This window comes from Cercospora kikuchii (genome assembly GCF_019650295.1).
Source record: "Cercospora kikuchii DNA, contig_00005, whole genome shotgun sequence".
Taxonomy (NCBI): Eukaryota; Fungi; Ascomycota; class Dothideomycetes; order Mycosphaerellales; family Mycosphaerellaceae; genus Cercospora; species Cercospora kikuchii.
In genome coordinates, this window is record NW_025408586.1 from 21,850 (window position 1) to 36,995 (window position 15,146).

Genomic DNA, 15,146 nt, shown 5'->3' on the forward strand with positions numbered 1-15,146 from the left:
CGGAAACTTAGGAAGGCCCACATAGAGAAGCAGGCAAAGGAGACACAGAGAGGCGAGCCGAAGGGAAGACTCGAGGCAAGAAGGAGGGGGTGCAAGGCGTGAGGAGGCGAGGAGGAGGCGATACATTGGTTAGTGGGTGGAAACGCAAGAGCACTGCTGCCTGGCTAGGAGTAGACGCTCGAGCAAGCCTGCGAGACATGGCCGGCCATAGCCAAAGAGATGCGGTATGGTAACGCGAAGGGAGTCATTCTCCTGGGGCGTGGTGGGCAATGGCAGCGACTGAGACACTGTCTGCTCAGCCCGAGAGGACGGACGCGCATGTCGGTCTTGGAAGAGAGGCGACCGGTCTTCAGTTCGCTGAAGTCCGAAAGAGCATAACCAAGGCTTAAGGAGCAAACAGTATATGGAGCGTAGGGTAGGGGCTTTGGCCTGGGGCCTCTCCCTCGAAGCGATAAAGGCGCAGAGGTGTCCCTAAGCGGGAAAGCGTGGGCAGACTTTGTCTACCTGCCTTACATAAGTTTGTAGGAACGAGTGTAATTATATGCTGCCACAGTCCTGGCCCGGCGTCTGCGTGAGCGAAGTGTTCCGGGTCAGATGGTCCGATGGATTCGCAGTTTTTGTGAGGATCGCACGGGGAGCGTCGTAATAGGCAACTACACGTCCGAATGCGCTCCTATCAGCCACGCTGGCATACCGCAAGGGTCCCCGCTCTCTCCCTTGCTGTACGTTTTCTATAACGCTGGCCTAGTGGAAGGCAAGATCGATAAGCGGGGTGGGTCGCTCGGGTTCATCGACGACTTCACAGCACTGGCGGACCGGCGCCAACTGTGAAGAGACGACCGAGAAACTACAGGCGGAAGTGCTGCGACGGGCAGAGCAGTGGTCTGAAGACAGCGGAGCGACATTCGAAGCAAGCAAGACCGGGTTTATCCACTTTGAACGAACAGCACCCGACGCAGGTGCGGACACCGTCCTGCACTTCTTTGACTCGACGATCCAGCCCCAGAAAGCCATCAAGATTCTGGGAGTGACACTGGACACACGTCTAAACATGACCGCACACTTCGATAGGATTATCACAACAGCAACGAAAAAGTGCCTGGCCATTGGACGGTTGCGAGGCATCCGGCCGAAGCAAATGCGGCAGCTGCACCGAAGCGTAATCGACACCACGACCGACTATGCGGCATCCACGTGGTACGCTCGGGGAAGGCTTGGCGTACAACAGCACACCACCCGGCTCGAACGGATCCAGCGGATGGGGGCGCAAGCGATCATTGGTGCCTTCCGCACGGTCTCCTCCGGTGTCCTCCAAGATGAGGCGGGCTTGGAGGCGGTGGAAACACGACTGGCGAGGAAGACGGCCAAGCACGCGCTGGACGTGAGAGCGCTGCCGCAGCAACACCCGCTGTGGTCTATTATGAACGACATGGAACGAAGGAACGACCGGCGCAGAAGCCCGATGTTTGAGATCTGGACCCAATATTACAAGGCCATCCAGGGGAAGAAAGGAGTCGGCATCACTCCGAGGCTGCCGTACGCCTTGCCGCCGTGGCACGACGTCCACGACGTGGTGCAGGTGTGCGATGAAGCGGAAGCACGCCGCCTCCACGGCCGCCTGCTGGCCACTCTATCTCAGCATCAGCTGTACTATACCGACGCGTCGGTGCGGAACGGCTGGGCGGGCATCGCAGTGGTCAGGTGCTATCGCGTGGCGGGGAAGCCAGCGTACGAGGTCGTCCATCAAGAGACGATCGGGCGGGAAACGACATGCACTGCCACTAGTGCGGAGATCCACGCGATTAAGATGGCGCTCGGATACGTCGAAAAGGCGGAGACTCCCGTGTGGATTGTGTCAGATAGTCAAGAAGGTCTGCGGCGGATCGGCACTGGTGGCCAGTCGAAGAGATCGCGGGAGGTAGTGTTAGCAACGCTCCGGGAGATCCAACTCGTCAGAGAGAGAGGCATCCACGTGAAGTTGCTGTGGATACCTGGACATCGGGGAATCGCAGGGAATGAGCAGGCACATTGCGCGGCCCAAGAAACTACGTCGACAGAACATACCCTGAGTGTGAAACCCGGACGTCGGATACGGGAATATTCTGAAGCCTCCAGGCTGCTCCGATCAGCGATCGAAGCCGACGTGCCGAAAGAAGTACCAGCATGGGGGAGATATACATACGCAATTGACAGTGCTCTTCCCGGAAGACACACGCTGCAGTTGTACGGGGCGCTGACGCGCGAAGACGCAGGAATACTGGCACAAGCACGAACGGGCCATGCCCATCTACGAGAATACCTAGCGCGCACGCGGCAATTGGAGAGCGCGTTATGCGAGTGCGGGAGTGGCGTGGAGTCCGTCAAACACGTCATTCTATATTGCCCTTTGTGGGCGTCTCCGCGACGAGCAGTGCAAGAGGCTGCTGGCGACAGATGGGGCGATGTGTCCTTCTTGCTAGGCGGGAAGAGTCGAAGGAAAGATCCAAGGACAGGACTACCAGTAGATGGAGAGAAATGGCGGCCAAATCTGGACATGGTGCGGGCGACCATTACGTTCCTGAAGAGTACGGGCAGGTTTGCACCTCAGGGCCCCACGTCAGATGTCTAACAGTGCTCTCATGGAGTGGCTACCCCTATCACACTCCTGAAAAACCGATTTGGGGGACATTCTGAGTCAAGGCAGCATACGAGAGTATAAATGTAAGGTCAACGCTTAGGGACAGCTCATACGGACAATAGATCTGTGCATAGCTAGACTGAATAACATAACATAACATAACATACAGAAGCCCAATCCGTACCAGTGCTTCGGACGCTCTCCCTCACGCGCTCGTCGATCTCGTCGGCTCCACCAGAGTGCGGACTCACGACTGAGGAGGTGTCCGCCGAACACGTACTGGAGACAACGGAGGAACATGGCCATCATCTTCGTTTCCTCCCACGTGTACGCCTGGGCGTTGGCGCGTGCGCGGACGACCTCAAATCCCGCCGCAAATTTGTCCGCGCTTCGCCACAAGTAATCAGTGTACACGGCGGTCCGGATCGCCCATGCGTAAGGGGGACAATCGTCGAGAGGCTGCACCTGGCCTAACGTCTCCTGCTCGAGGAGCCTCATAGACAAGCTATCGAGCAAGTCCCACCGAATGCGATGCTCCTCTCGAATCCCGAATGACTTACACCGGGATGCTTGCAATCCACCTCGGGCGCGCTGCTTGCTCGCAAGATAGGCTCGCTCGACAATGTCTCCTTGCCGGCGCCGCCCGCCAGTCGCCAGTCGGGCTGCTTTGCGAATACTAGGGTCGAGCGCCAACTCCTCCAAACCGACGTTGCTAAACGGGAAGCACTTCGTAGCGTCGGTGATCTCCTTCACAGATGCATAAAACTGGCTGTATACGAGACCACCCTTTCGCTGGCGGGAAGACTTGGGTGAAACGCTCGTAAGCGCACATGCCTCCCAGAGCATATTCGCGGTGAAATAGGTTTGGCCTTTTCCGATCGCCGGAGGCTCGTCATCGTACATCCATCGCATGTACCTCTCGAGACAACATCGCTTCCACAGCAAGACCTGCGGCTCTTCTCCGATACCGAGCGGCTGGGAGGCCATAGTGCTGACCTGGGGGCAGATCTCTTTTCCGAGATCGACATAGAACCGATCCGTCTCTACAAACGTCATGTCTAGAACATCGGACAAGAACTTCCGAAAATTCTCGATAACACTATAGAGGTGAGGGAGCTCTGGACGTGTCTTGAACTGGAGCTTAGTGCCTTTTGCACTAAAGAATATCTGGAGCTCACGGAAGTCAGCTAAGCCTGGAGTGCGAGCGATGATCCGCTCGACCTCTGCCCAGATGTCGTCAAGGTGCTCCGGTTGCAGGTAGTATCCGATCGATTGCTGAGCTTGGTAACTCGTCGTCTCGATTATCCGCCCTTCTACCTGGTGGGCCTTAGAGTTCGCATATGCGTGACCGTAGCTCGCGGGCAGGTGTTGCATATAATGCGCATCGTAGAATTGGTGGAGTGCAGGCAGGTACACTCGGTCGGTCCAGCGACGAAGCTGCTCTTGCGTGAGCGATACGAATTTCTCTCCGGGACGTCGCAGGTGCGGAAACAGGACATGGATAGTAAGGTCATGCGTTCCCACGACACGACCGAGTAAAAAATGAGGAATGTCTCGGAGCATGTGCATCTGCGTCCGAACAGACGGTGGCTCGGTGTCTTCGGGGACGACTGGTGCTGGCGCCTCGAGATGATTGTTAGCAACGATGTTTTGTTTCACGAGCGGCACGGGCTGGTACCACAACCCTTTTCGTGCCACTCCGAGGGAAGACGCGAAGCCCAGGAAACTATCGACGTCGAATGCTACGGGACTCTCGACTGCTTGAGTCTCTTCCTTGTGGAGACAGACGTTCTTCGGCATGCGCCCATGAAGGCGTCCCGACACGCCACAGAACATGTCTCTCCACTGCCCTGCTGTAGGCAAGGTGTGTCGACTGAGTTCATCGCTCGTCATCATGTGGTCTCGCGCGAGTACCGAGGGAAATGTGGCATCGTGGAACACCTCCCCGAGACTAGAATGATTATCATGGGCAGACCGCATGTGCTCGCGGAGCTGCTCGTTATGCTCTTCGAGAGTACAGCCGTGATGACCTTTTCCGACGAGCTGTTCGTATAGCTTCTCGACCATATACTCTCGTGCCATCTGTGTAGTTGCCTCTGCCTAGTCGTCTTCGCTTTCCGAGTAGTGCGACGCGAAATGAAGCTCAGAGTCGGAGCTGCCGTCGTGGTCTACGTCCGTGCCCGTCTCACCTCGGTCAACAGGAGGCTCTTCATGTATAGCAGTCCGACTTTCTCTCCATTCTAGCTCAAGGGCAGGCGTAGCGCTACGAACGCTCGCACTCGCACTCGCTAACGGATGTTCGACAACAGAGGGCTCGTATCCCGAAGCAGATCGACTGCTTCCAGTGCGCCCTAGCGGCACATATTCATGCTCTGTCTCTCCCCAAGCGTCGGTGCTTGGTTCAATCGGAGGACCTACTCTCTGCTCGTCGCACTGGCTTCGACTCGTAGGCTGTACGGTGGGAATTCGCGCGTCGGTTCTTGGCGAACTACGTAGAGGAGGAGGTTCTTCGGGACTTGCTTCGGGTCTCGAGGATTGGGAGGCGGCCGCAAAACGTCTAAAAAAACCGAGAGGCATTACTCGGCCGTTGGGATAGAGAAGCTCGTGCTCATCGTAGCTTTCCGAATCTCGTTGTTGCTGTGCGTCTACGATGTCTTCTGCGAGACGCAGCTCTCGAACTCGCATTCCCAGCTGCGGAAGTGTAGGTACGACCTGCTCAGCTTCTGTAAGTGTAGCAGTGACGACTGCTTCGCCCTGTGCAGCTTGTGCAGCAGTCCGCTGTCGCTGTCGAGTGAGACGAACGCGCTCTCGCGTAAGTTCTCGACGGCGAGCAACTTCCTCGCTTACGTTGTCCTGTGATAGCGGCCGCCCACGCTTAGTGGACATGGTGAACGATACTTGGACCTCAGTATGTAGACAGCACTATAGACCTGAGCAGAGAGGTATGCGCAAGGGACTTGGAATGATTAGGAGATAAGCGTAACTCTGTTTTAGCCGAGGTTACGGTAACGCCTCTGCTATTCTGTAACGCCTCTGCTATTCCATACTAGCATCCTACAACGTAGATAAGTATAAAGCTACAAGTGCGATGCTCTGCGACACGTACCTCTTCGTACAGGACTCTGCCTTCCAACATAGGCAGCGCACTTCAGCGAATGCTTCCGATACTCGTGCATAACTTTGCCTTCATATCTAGGTACCACATCTGTACGAAAGCTTCTTATATCGAGGCCCACGATCTCCTCCGCTCAACGCTAGAGCATGTTGTCTACTTCGCTATCCTTGTTCCTTCTGTCACGTATTAGACTTATATTAGGCTTATCTGCGCTACTAAAGTCGCATGTTGTAGTATAGAGTACATACTTCCTGCTTGCTCTGCTGTTCCTCTTTTCGCCGCCGACGTAGTCTCCTTACTCGAAGCCGCACTTGCTCTCGGATCCGTCGAGCTCTCTCTTCTTGGATAGACCTCTGCTTCGCCTCTTCCTGGGCAATAAGTTGCTGCCGTCGCTTCTCCCGGTGCCGCCGAGTTCGCTCTCGCTGCTTTGCTCGTCGAAGAAGCACTTTGGCATCACTTCGGGCCTCGTTGGACTGCGCTCCGCGTACTTGTTGTATATCTGCCATATCGCAAAGGTATTGCGTAGTAGGTCGCACTTCCTAGCGTGCTCTAGGGACGGAGAGCTTACACGATATAACCGAGGGCAGTAGAAAGCTTGACTATAGGCGAGCCCGTACGGTAGTAAGTGTAGGCAGCCGCGAGCCCTTATCGTGCTCTTTAGCAGTATCGGGAGCTATTGCGCTCCTTGATCCCGGTTCCTGAAGAAGGAGTATATATTTTTCTCGAGAACGAAGAAGAGTTGGATTACTAGTCCGCGCTAATACGCTTGCGGACTCGACGCTGCAAGCCACGATAGCGACGCTTATGAACGCGCGTAACGCAACGTATACTTCTGCAACGTATGTCGTAGTTAGACATCTATAAGTACGGCCTATACGCTTTCGAACTGTCTCTGTCTTGTATCGATCCTCGCGTTTTCAAGGCTGCAATACGACATTCGAGCTTACCCCAAGACCCTTTGCAACGCTTGTCGCGCTAATACGCTTTCGGACTGCGGCTCGACGCTACACACTGCGACAGCGACGACTTTGAACGTGTGCGACGCAACGTATACTTCTGCAACACACGTCGTACTTAGACATCTACAAGTGCAGGCTACGCGCTTTCGAGCAAGCTCTGTTTTATAAATTATCTTGCTGTTTCGAGGCTGCAATGCGACGTTCGAGCTTACCCCAAGACCCTTTGTAACGCTTGTCGCGCTAATACGCTTTCGGACTGCGGCTCGACGCTATACTCCGCAGCGGCGACGACTTTGAACGCGCGCGACGCAACGTATACTTCTGCACCAAACGTCGTACTTAGACATCTATACGTGCAGCCTACGCGCTTTCGAACAAGCTCTGTTTTGTAAATTATCTTGCTATTTCGAGGCTGTAATACGATATTCGAGCTTACCCCAAGACCCTTTATAACGCTCGTGGACCCTTTGTAACGCTTGATGCGCTAGTCCGCTTTCGTACCAATGCTCGACGCTATACTCCACGATAGCGACGACTTTAAACGCGCACAACGTAACGTATACTTATATAATATATATCGTACTTACGTACTAGTAAGTACGAGATATATACTATCGAATACGACTAGTAATAGACCGAAACCTCGAGGCGAAAGCTCTAACCTTAAGGCGAAAATAGGTACTATGCTCCGCCGGGCAACGGAATCATGTATGGAATCTATTCCAATCCTCGCGACGATACGCGTTCGCGTACGTGATCGTGTCGACGGGGATGCGCGCCCATGCCCCTGCTCTATCCTGTTCTGGGATGCGGCGAAACTTAAATGGTATATGGGGACGATGGAACAATTCGCTGTGCCCGACGACGGTGCTGAAAACTCCTGAAACTCGGTGGGTGACGACGGGGCATGATGGATAAAATGTACGCGCATTTTGGGGGCAATCTATGACGGTTGTGTGCTGCGGCGGAATTTTGACGCTAAAACTGTGGTATTGAAAACCCCGACGGGGTTGGCCTCCCATCTTTCGTTCGACGACGACGACGACGCGCGCTCGCTGCGACGGAACGTGACCCTCTTTCGAACGATAACAATGCCTGGACACCCTCTACCCGTTTCGACATTCGGTGCTGCCTCTGGACTGCATCGATGACGCTGGTTCGGATGGTGTTGGTGGGTGGTGCGACACGGCCCGACTGGCGACGACGATATCGCTCCAACGGCATGCCGAATGGACTTCAAACTTGCGGACGGGCGACTTTACTATTCGATGGAATTTTGTGCAACGTTGCTCGAATTTTGGCGTCCTCTGCCTGGTGCGATAATTTTTGCAATTCGTGGGTTCCTGCATATGGCAATTGGCGCAACTGGCGACGTCAATATCTCATAAATGGCAACGCGAATGGGCACCAAACTCGGGGACGGGCGACCGTACTGTCTAACGTAATTTTGTGCAACGTTGCGTAAATTTTGGTGCCCTCTGCTGGATGGCATAATTTTTGGGTTCGGTGGGTTCCTGCATCCGGCTATGGGCGCAACTGGCGACGACGATTCCTCTCGAACGACACTTCGAATGGACTCCCAACTTATGAACGGGCGACCTTACTGCGCAATGTAATCTTTGATTACGTGGCACGAACTTTCCTGTCCTCTGGCGGGTTGTATAACTGTTGTAATCCTAATGGCGGCCCGGATATGGCGCGACTGGCGACGTCCATATGTCGCGAACGACTTCCGAATGGACACGAAACTCGTGGACGGGCGACCTTGCTATCTGATGGAATTTTGTGCAACGTTGCTCGAATTTTGGCGTCCTCTGGCGGGCGGAATAATTTTTGCACTTCGTGGTCTCCTGGGCACGACAACGGGCGCAATGTATCGGATCATGCGCTACGACGCCGCTGCTGCACGCGATGGGTTCTCGCCTAACCCTCTGCGATGCTCGGCCTACGTTTCTAACGACACTACGGGCGATGTGCGTTCGATGGTGGTGGTCGCGACAATGTGCGTCGCGTGTATGCTGGGCTCGCGGTCGCGTGGACCCTGGATTCTGCCTCTAACCCTACCAGTTTGGGACGACAGCGACGATATGCAAACTGCGACTTTTCGCACCGGAAACCTCTTCGGTTTGGTCAGCGCGATGCGCTCTCTCACATATCTCAACCACAACCCGACTGCTCGTCGGGAACCAAATGAACTCGACTAAATGAACTCGACTCTTTGCGGGTTTGGACCCTAGCCTATTCGGGTTCGGGTATAAATGAACTCGAGTCGAGTTCAGTTGAAAATAATGGGTAGGAATGGGTAGGAGGAGGAGCGAGAGGGATGACATCGGACAACGAAGATACCATTATGGTTGCGACAGAGGCGGAGGGAAGAGGTGAGGTGGGAGCGGCGCCGGCAAGCGCGGATCCACCCGCCGCCAGCGCGGCGGCGGGACGCGGAAAAGCGGGGGAGACCGAGGGTGCGGAATGGGCGGTGGTGACGAGGGCCAGGCAGCGTGGCAGGCCTAAGGGCAGCGGAGGCCAACAGAAGATCCAATTCGCATCGGGAACACCAACATTCGAGCAGGCCTCCGAGGCCACACGGAAGCGCAAAGCGGAGACCACGATGGCCGAGAGACTCGAGCAGGTATACGCCTTGCTCGAAAAGGTCCTCCGGCAACACCAGGAAGAACGCGAGGCAGTAGCAGCAGAGAGGAAAGTTGAGAGGGAAGAAAGAGCGAAGATGGCCAAGGAGATAGAGACGATGAAGCGCCTACTCCAACAAGTAGGACAGACACCAACGGCAGGACCGAGCCCACCCCGCCAGGCAACGGCAGGGCAGGGAAAGACGACGTACGCTAATGTAGCCAGGACCCCGAGCGCCTCTGGAAAGGCAGGACACCCTGCCGCACGAGACGAGCGAGTTGTGGCTATTAACTTCGCGCGAACGACGACCGACACCACCGACTTCCAGGGAATCAAGAAGACCCTTCAAGAGGGCGTAGACGGACACGACGCGACCAAGGGACTTAAGATCACCTGCCTCCGACCGGGACCCCGCGAGAGAATCGACGTCATCTTTACAACAAAGAAAGAGGCAGAGGTAGCGCGAGCGCATCAGCAGTGGGCAAAAGCCCAGGTGCCAGGCATACGGATGGAAGGCGAGCGATGGTACCCGATCCGCTGCGACGGGGTGGCGAAGCGAGCGGTACTCGAAACAGAGAGCGAACAGCGAACTACGCTCCGAGCGGACGTCGCCGAGACCTTCGCGAAAGAAAACAACGTCCATGGGATCGACTTCACGGTAGCAAAAACACGATGGATCAGCAGCTTCAACCCGGCGAAGAAGATGGGAACACTAGTACTATGGTTGAAGAGCAAACTCGCCGCGGACCACCTCATCGCGACCGGGATGGCGCTGTTCGGAGCAACAGGCGCATGGTGCGCGGAGTGGGAAACAAGGGAGGGCGAGAGGCCATGCTTCCGGTGCAACCGATATGGACACAAACAATCGGACTGCAAGGAAAGGGAGCGCTGCGCGAAATGTTCGGGGCCACACTCTCACAGGTCCTGCACCGCCGAACAACACCAATGCCCCGCGTGCGGCCAAGCCGGCCACACGGTATTCGCATGGGAGTGCAGACTTCACCCGGAACACCAGAAATACCGGAGACAAGCGAACGGGAAGGGTAGGGACGCGACAGTGAGGGCCGAACCCATACCCATCTAATGACAGGACACCACCGGATACTATACCAAAACGCAGGGAAACGAAAGCACGTACAGATAGGGCTCCTGAACGACGAGCTCCTCAAAGACTATATCGCGATCGCAATCGTCGAGCCGTACATTTACAAGCACCCCCAAACCGGACAACCGACGGTCCCCGCCCATCGACACTGGCAGACCATCCGGCCGACAGAAACGAGGGGAGAAGTCCACCCAAGGCACGCGTTTCGGGCGATGCTGTGGGTGCGCCACGACCTTAAAGCAGAACCGATCGAAACCGCATCAGCAGACGTAGTAGCAGCGATTATTCATACGACATCACCGAAGACTCTCCTAATCGCAGCATACGACCCTAACTATAATAGCACCGTAGACGGGAAAGCAGTCGCCCTCCAGGCTAGACTAACAGCGATCGAGAGCGCGATAGAACGGGCGGAGGCTCGATACGGAGACGTTGACACAATCGTGACGACAGACCTCAACAGACACTATGAGATCTGGGGAGGAAGGACAGTAGCACCGGCGCGACAGGACGAGAGCGATGCGATCGTAGCACTTATGCACGGCCGCAGCTTAGCCTCGCTACTACCCGCCGGCACGATTACTTGGGAGCACCAAAGCAGAGACCTACGCTCGACACCAGACATTATCCTAGGGAGCAGAGGGGTGCAGCTAAGGCTGATCCAGTGCACAATTCACGCCACAGACTACGGATCCGACCATAAGGCCGTCTATATAGGACTAAGCTCAACACAAAAGGAGGTGACGGAGGCCAGAACCCGCAGGTTGTACAAACACGCAGAATGGGATCGAGTTCGAGAATATATCCAGAACCGAGAAGGACAGTGGCGAACGGCGGAACCGATCCGAACTCTTAGCCAACTAAACGAGGAAGCGAGCAAGCTCACCCAGGTCGTTCAAGACGCACTCGAGGTAGTAGTTCCGAGAGCGAAGCCGTCCCCGTACGCGAAAAGATGGTGGAATGACGAACTCAGCACACTTCGGAACACCCTCACCCAGTTTAGGAACAGAGTCACGACACTGCGACGCAGAGGAGAAGACACGTTACACGCCCGGGAACGCGTCTGCCAGGCGCGGAAGGCGTACTTCGGAGCGATAGACGAACAGAAGAAGCGGCATTGGACCGAGTTTCTAAATGACGATGCGAACATCTGGAAGGCGCACAGGTACACACGAACGGTAACCCCAGCATTCAAGGTGCCGACCCTCCAGCACGGAACACAGACCGCCGAGGAAGACGACGAGAAGGCTAGCCTCCTAATGCAGACGTTCTACCCCCTCCCTCCATCCCCGAGTCATACGGAACAAGAACCTACACGGCCCCGACCAGAGGGCATCCCGGCGACACTCCCGAAGCTAACGCTGCGAGAAGTCCAGCGAGCTATAAAACGCGCGCACCCACGGAAGGCAGCAGGACCAGATGAGATTACGTTCGAAGTCTGGCAGGAAGTTTGGCCATTAATCGGACATACGGTCCTCCGGATATACCAAGCGTCGCTCGATATGCGACGGCTGCCTATGGCCTGGAAAACAGCGAGGATCGTTGCACTACGGAAACCCGGAAAGCCCGACTATACGAAACCGAAGGCCTTCCGGCCCATCTCCCTCCTCGCGACAATTAGCAAAGGACTCGAAGCGGTCGTTGCGGCGAGACTAAGCTACCTCGCCGAAGCGCACCAACTCCTTCCCCCGAACCATTTCGGAGGTAGGCGAAAGAGGTCGGCCGAGCAGGCGCTAAATGTAGTAGTCGAACGCATCTATGAGGCATGGAGGAGCCGACGGACACTCTCCCTAGTGTCGTTCGACGTCCAAGGAGCGTTTAACGGAGTCCACCCGAACGTCCTCGAGAGACGGCTGCGGAATCGACACATCCCAGAGGGGATCGCAGAGTGGGTCGCCGACTTCTGCTACAACAGAAGGGCGACGGTACAAGTAGGAGGCTACGAATCCGAGGCGAGAGAGATCGCCCACTCCGGCATCCCCCAAGGATCACCGCTGTCCCCGATCCTATACGTCTTCTATAACGCAGACCTCGTAGAACGGGAGATCGACAAACACGGAGGATCTATAGGCTTTATCGACGATTTTAATGCCTGGGTCACGGGAGATACGGAGGAAGGCAACACCGCAAATATCCAACACGCGATTATCCCGCACGCGGAAGCATGGGCGCAGAGGAGCGGGGCGATCTTCGAAGCAGAAAAGACGAGCTTGATACACTTTACGCCACCGTCGTGGGTAATAGAACGGAGAAGCGGAAACCGGAGCACGCAGCCGCTACTGTTCCAAGGAATACCAGTTCATCCGCAGCAACACGTTAAGGTGCTCGGGGTAACCCTCGACACGAAGCTTAAGATGGGAGATCACGTCCGGAAGGTTAGCGCGAAGGCAGGATGCGCCGCGGCAGCACTAGTAGGGATTAAGGGCATCCGACCGAAACAGATGCGGCAGCTATACAAAGCGTGCGTAGTGCCTATTATAGACTATGCGGCGTCGGTATGGTATAAGGTCGACAATGAATCGTGGCGGTACCTACGAGATCTCGACAAGACCCAGAGACTAGGGGCCAGGACAGTACTACGGGCGTTCCGCACTACTGGACTCCGAGTCCTCGAAGCAGAGGCGTCACTCGAACGGACGACGGCACGACTGGAACGCAAAGTGACAGACCACATCGCGAAGCTCCTCGCGCTCCCCGCAGACCACCCAGCAGGGATGGCGGCGCGGATCCAGGTGAGGCGCGAAAGGCGAGTAGAATCCCCGGTCACAGCGGCAGTGCAGAAGTATCCAGCTATCCTAAAGAAAGAAGGTCCGGTGCGGTATGTAGACTACCCGTGGCTGCAAGCGCCGTGGGAGGACTTCTCGAAGCAAGTACGGATTCACAGCGAAGAAAAAGCACGGGCAGAAGGTACGGGCCCGCGTAGGTTCTACGCACGGTCGTACTACACAGACGCAGCCATCCAGGCCGAGAAAGTATCCATCGCAGTAGTAGCCGACGAGCCCTTCCAGGTCGACGTAGTATATCGGGACGAAATCGGTCACACGAAGACGTGTAGCATATTAACGGCAGAGCTCCTCGCGATTGCCGCAGCGCTCCACAATGCCGGCAAGGGCCAGCGATACCCAAGGGTACGGGTCCTGTCGGACAGCCAGAGAGCCCTGCGCGCTATAGCAGAAGGGGAATGCGGACTAGCTCAGAGACCAGCGCTAGGGCTTACGCTACAGAAACTTCGGAAGGCGATAGAATACCAGAAAGACATCTACCTTACGTGGGTTCCGGCTCACAAAGGAGTACCGGGCAACGAAGCTGCAGACCAAGTAGCGAAAGACCCATCATATACCGAGTGTACGAGCCCGAAAGACATGTTCTACGCGCGGGAGATGTCCGGGATCCGGCACCAACTGCGGGAGAGACAACAAAGGGGAGAACAGACGGGGAATAGGACAGCCACAGCAGGACGATACACCTGGCAGCTCGATCAGGCGCTACCAGGCAAACACACGAAACTAATGTACGACAAACTGAGGTCAGACGAAGCGGCGGTCTTGGTACAGGCGAGAACAGGTCACTGCCACCTACGCCAAAGCCTCTACCGCCTTAAGAGAGCAGAAACCCCCGAGTGCGAATGTGGGAGAGGGCAGGAAACAATTAAACACGTCCTGTTTATATGCCCCCAGTGGGCACAACAGAGGCAGGCGCTCCGCGAGGTCGCAGGGGATCGGTGGGGCGATGCGTCGTACCTCCTCGGCGGCTGGACGACGAGGAAACACTATCGAACAGGGGAACTAAGAGACGGACCTCGAGAGAAATGGAAACCAGACACAGAGGTTATCCGAGCGACGATAGCCTTTCTCCAATCAACAGGGAGGCTGGACGCGACTCGAGCATAGCAACAAGGCAGTCTCCACGGAGGTGGTTACCCGGGTTCCCACCGACGTATAAGAACAAATTGAACCCTGGAACAAGAATGAGACTAAGGCAAACGGGAGACACAACGTAGGAGAATAATGAAGGGACGGCTCATATGTAATTACTACATGTATAGCCTACTAGAATAAATCAATCAATCAATCAATCATACTGGGTAGCTTCCTCGCCTCACACTTGTCGCAGAACAGACATGGGGAGATGTTCAGGCAAGCCGGCTTACGACTCTTACAAGAGCATGAATGTAATATGGATGGCACTCAAGGACAGCTCATGCGGACTCAATCTGCGCATAGTCTAGGCTGGACAATGAAACTAAACGAAACGAGACGCGCTTGGTCGGAACCTATTCCTGACGATTGAGATTACACAGACGTACATTTGGCTGATAAGCTAGCGTCTTGACCCCGAGCCCGCCCCCTGGCCACGAATGAATGTTGGCGAAAGCTGGATGGAGAGTGTTCACCTGTTGTCTGCGTGACGCCGCCCTTCCTTTGCGATCATGGCCCTGTCATTTCCATCGCTACCACTTGCCACCATTTCTTCGCCGAAGTTCCTGCAATAACATACCATATGAATGTCAAGTTTGAGTAGGAGCATAGTTTCCGTGGAAGAGCTGCGGTTCCCATTACTCCGTATATTACAGCACCGCAGAGGTGGACGAAGGATCTTGTGGAAACTCACTCTTGTGTTCACCAAAATAGACTATGTGGTATACAAAGATTAGCCAGTCCTGTTAACGTCGGCAACTTTCCCTCGAGGCATTCGATCCGCGATCTAATGATAATGCTCCAC

At 55.6% G+C, this 15,146-nt stretch overlaps 2 protein-coding genes across 3 annotated transcripts; both read left to right on the plus strand.

Annotated features, from left to right (window-relative positions):
* Window positions 1–1,051: 1,051 nt before the first annotated feature.
* Window positions 1,052–2,608, plus strand: CKM354_000783700 (uncharacterized protein; the record flags this gene model as incomplete). The annotated part of the gene is made up of 1 exon (XM_044803197.1): window positions 1,052–2,608. The coding sequence occupies one exon, from the start codon at window positions 1,052–1,054 to the stop codon at window positions 2,606–2,608; it is 1,557 nt and encodes a 518-aa protein (XP_044659132.1).
* Window positions 2,609–9,041: 6,433 nt separating this feature from the next.
* On the plus strand, window positions 9,042–14,314 carry CKM354_000783800 (uncharacterized protein; the record flags this gene model as incomplete). 2 transcript variants are annotated; one of them, XM_044803198.1, is made up of 3 exons in its annotated part: window positions 9,042–10,114; window positions 10,197–10,362; window positions 10,460–14,314. In XM_044803198.1, 3 exons carry the CDS (start codon window positions 9,042–9,044, stop codon window positions 14,312–14,314), a joined length of 5,094 nt encoding a protein of 1,697 aa, XP_044659133.1. The 2 variants fall into 2 exon arrangements, with proteins under 2 accessions (XP_044659133.1, XP_044659134.1); XM_044803199.1 differs by lacking the exon at window positions 10,460–14,314 and having other exon boundaries at window positions 10,197–10,380.
* Window positions 14,315–15,146: the final 832 nt, after the last annotated feature.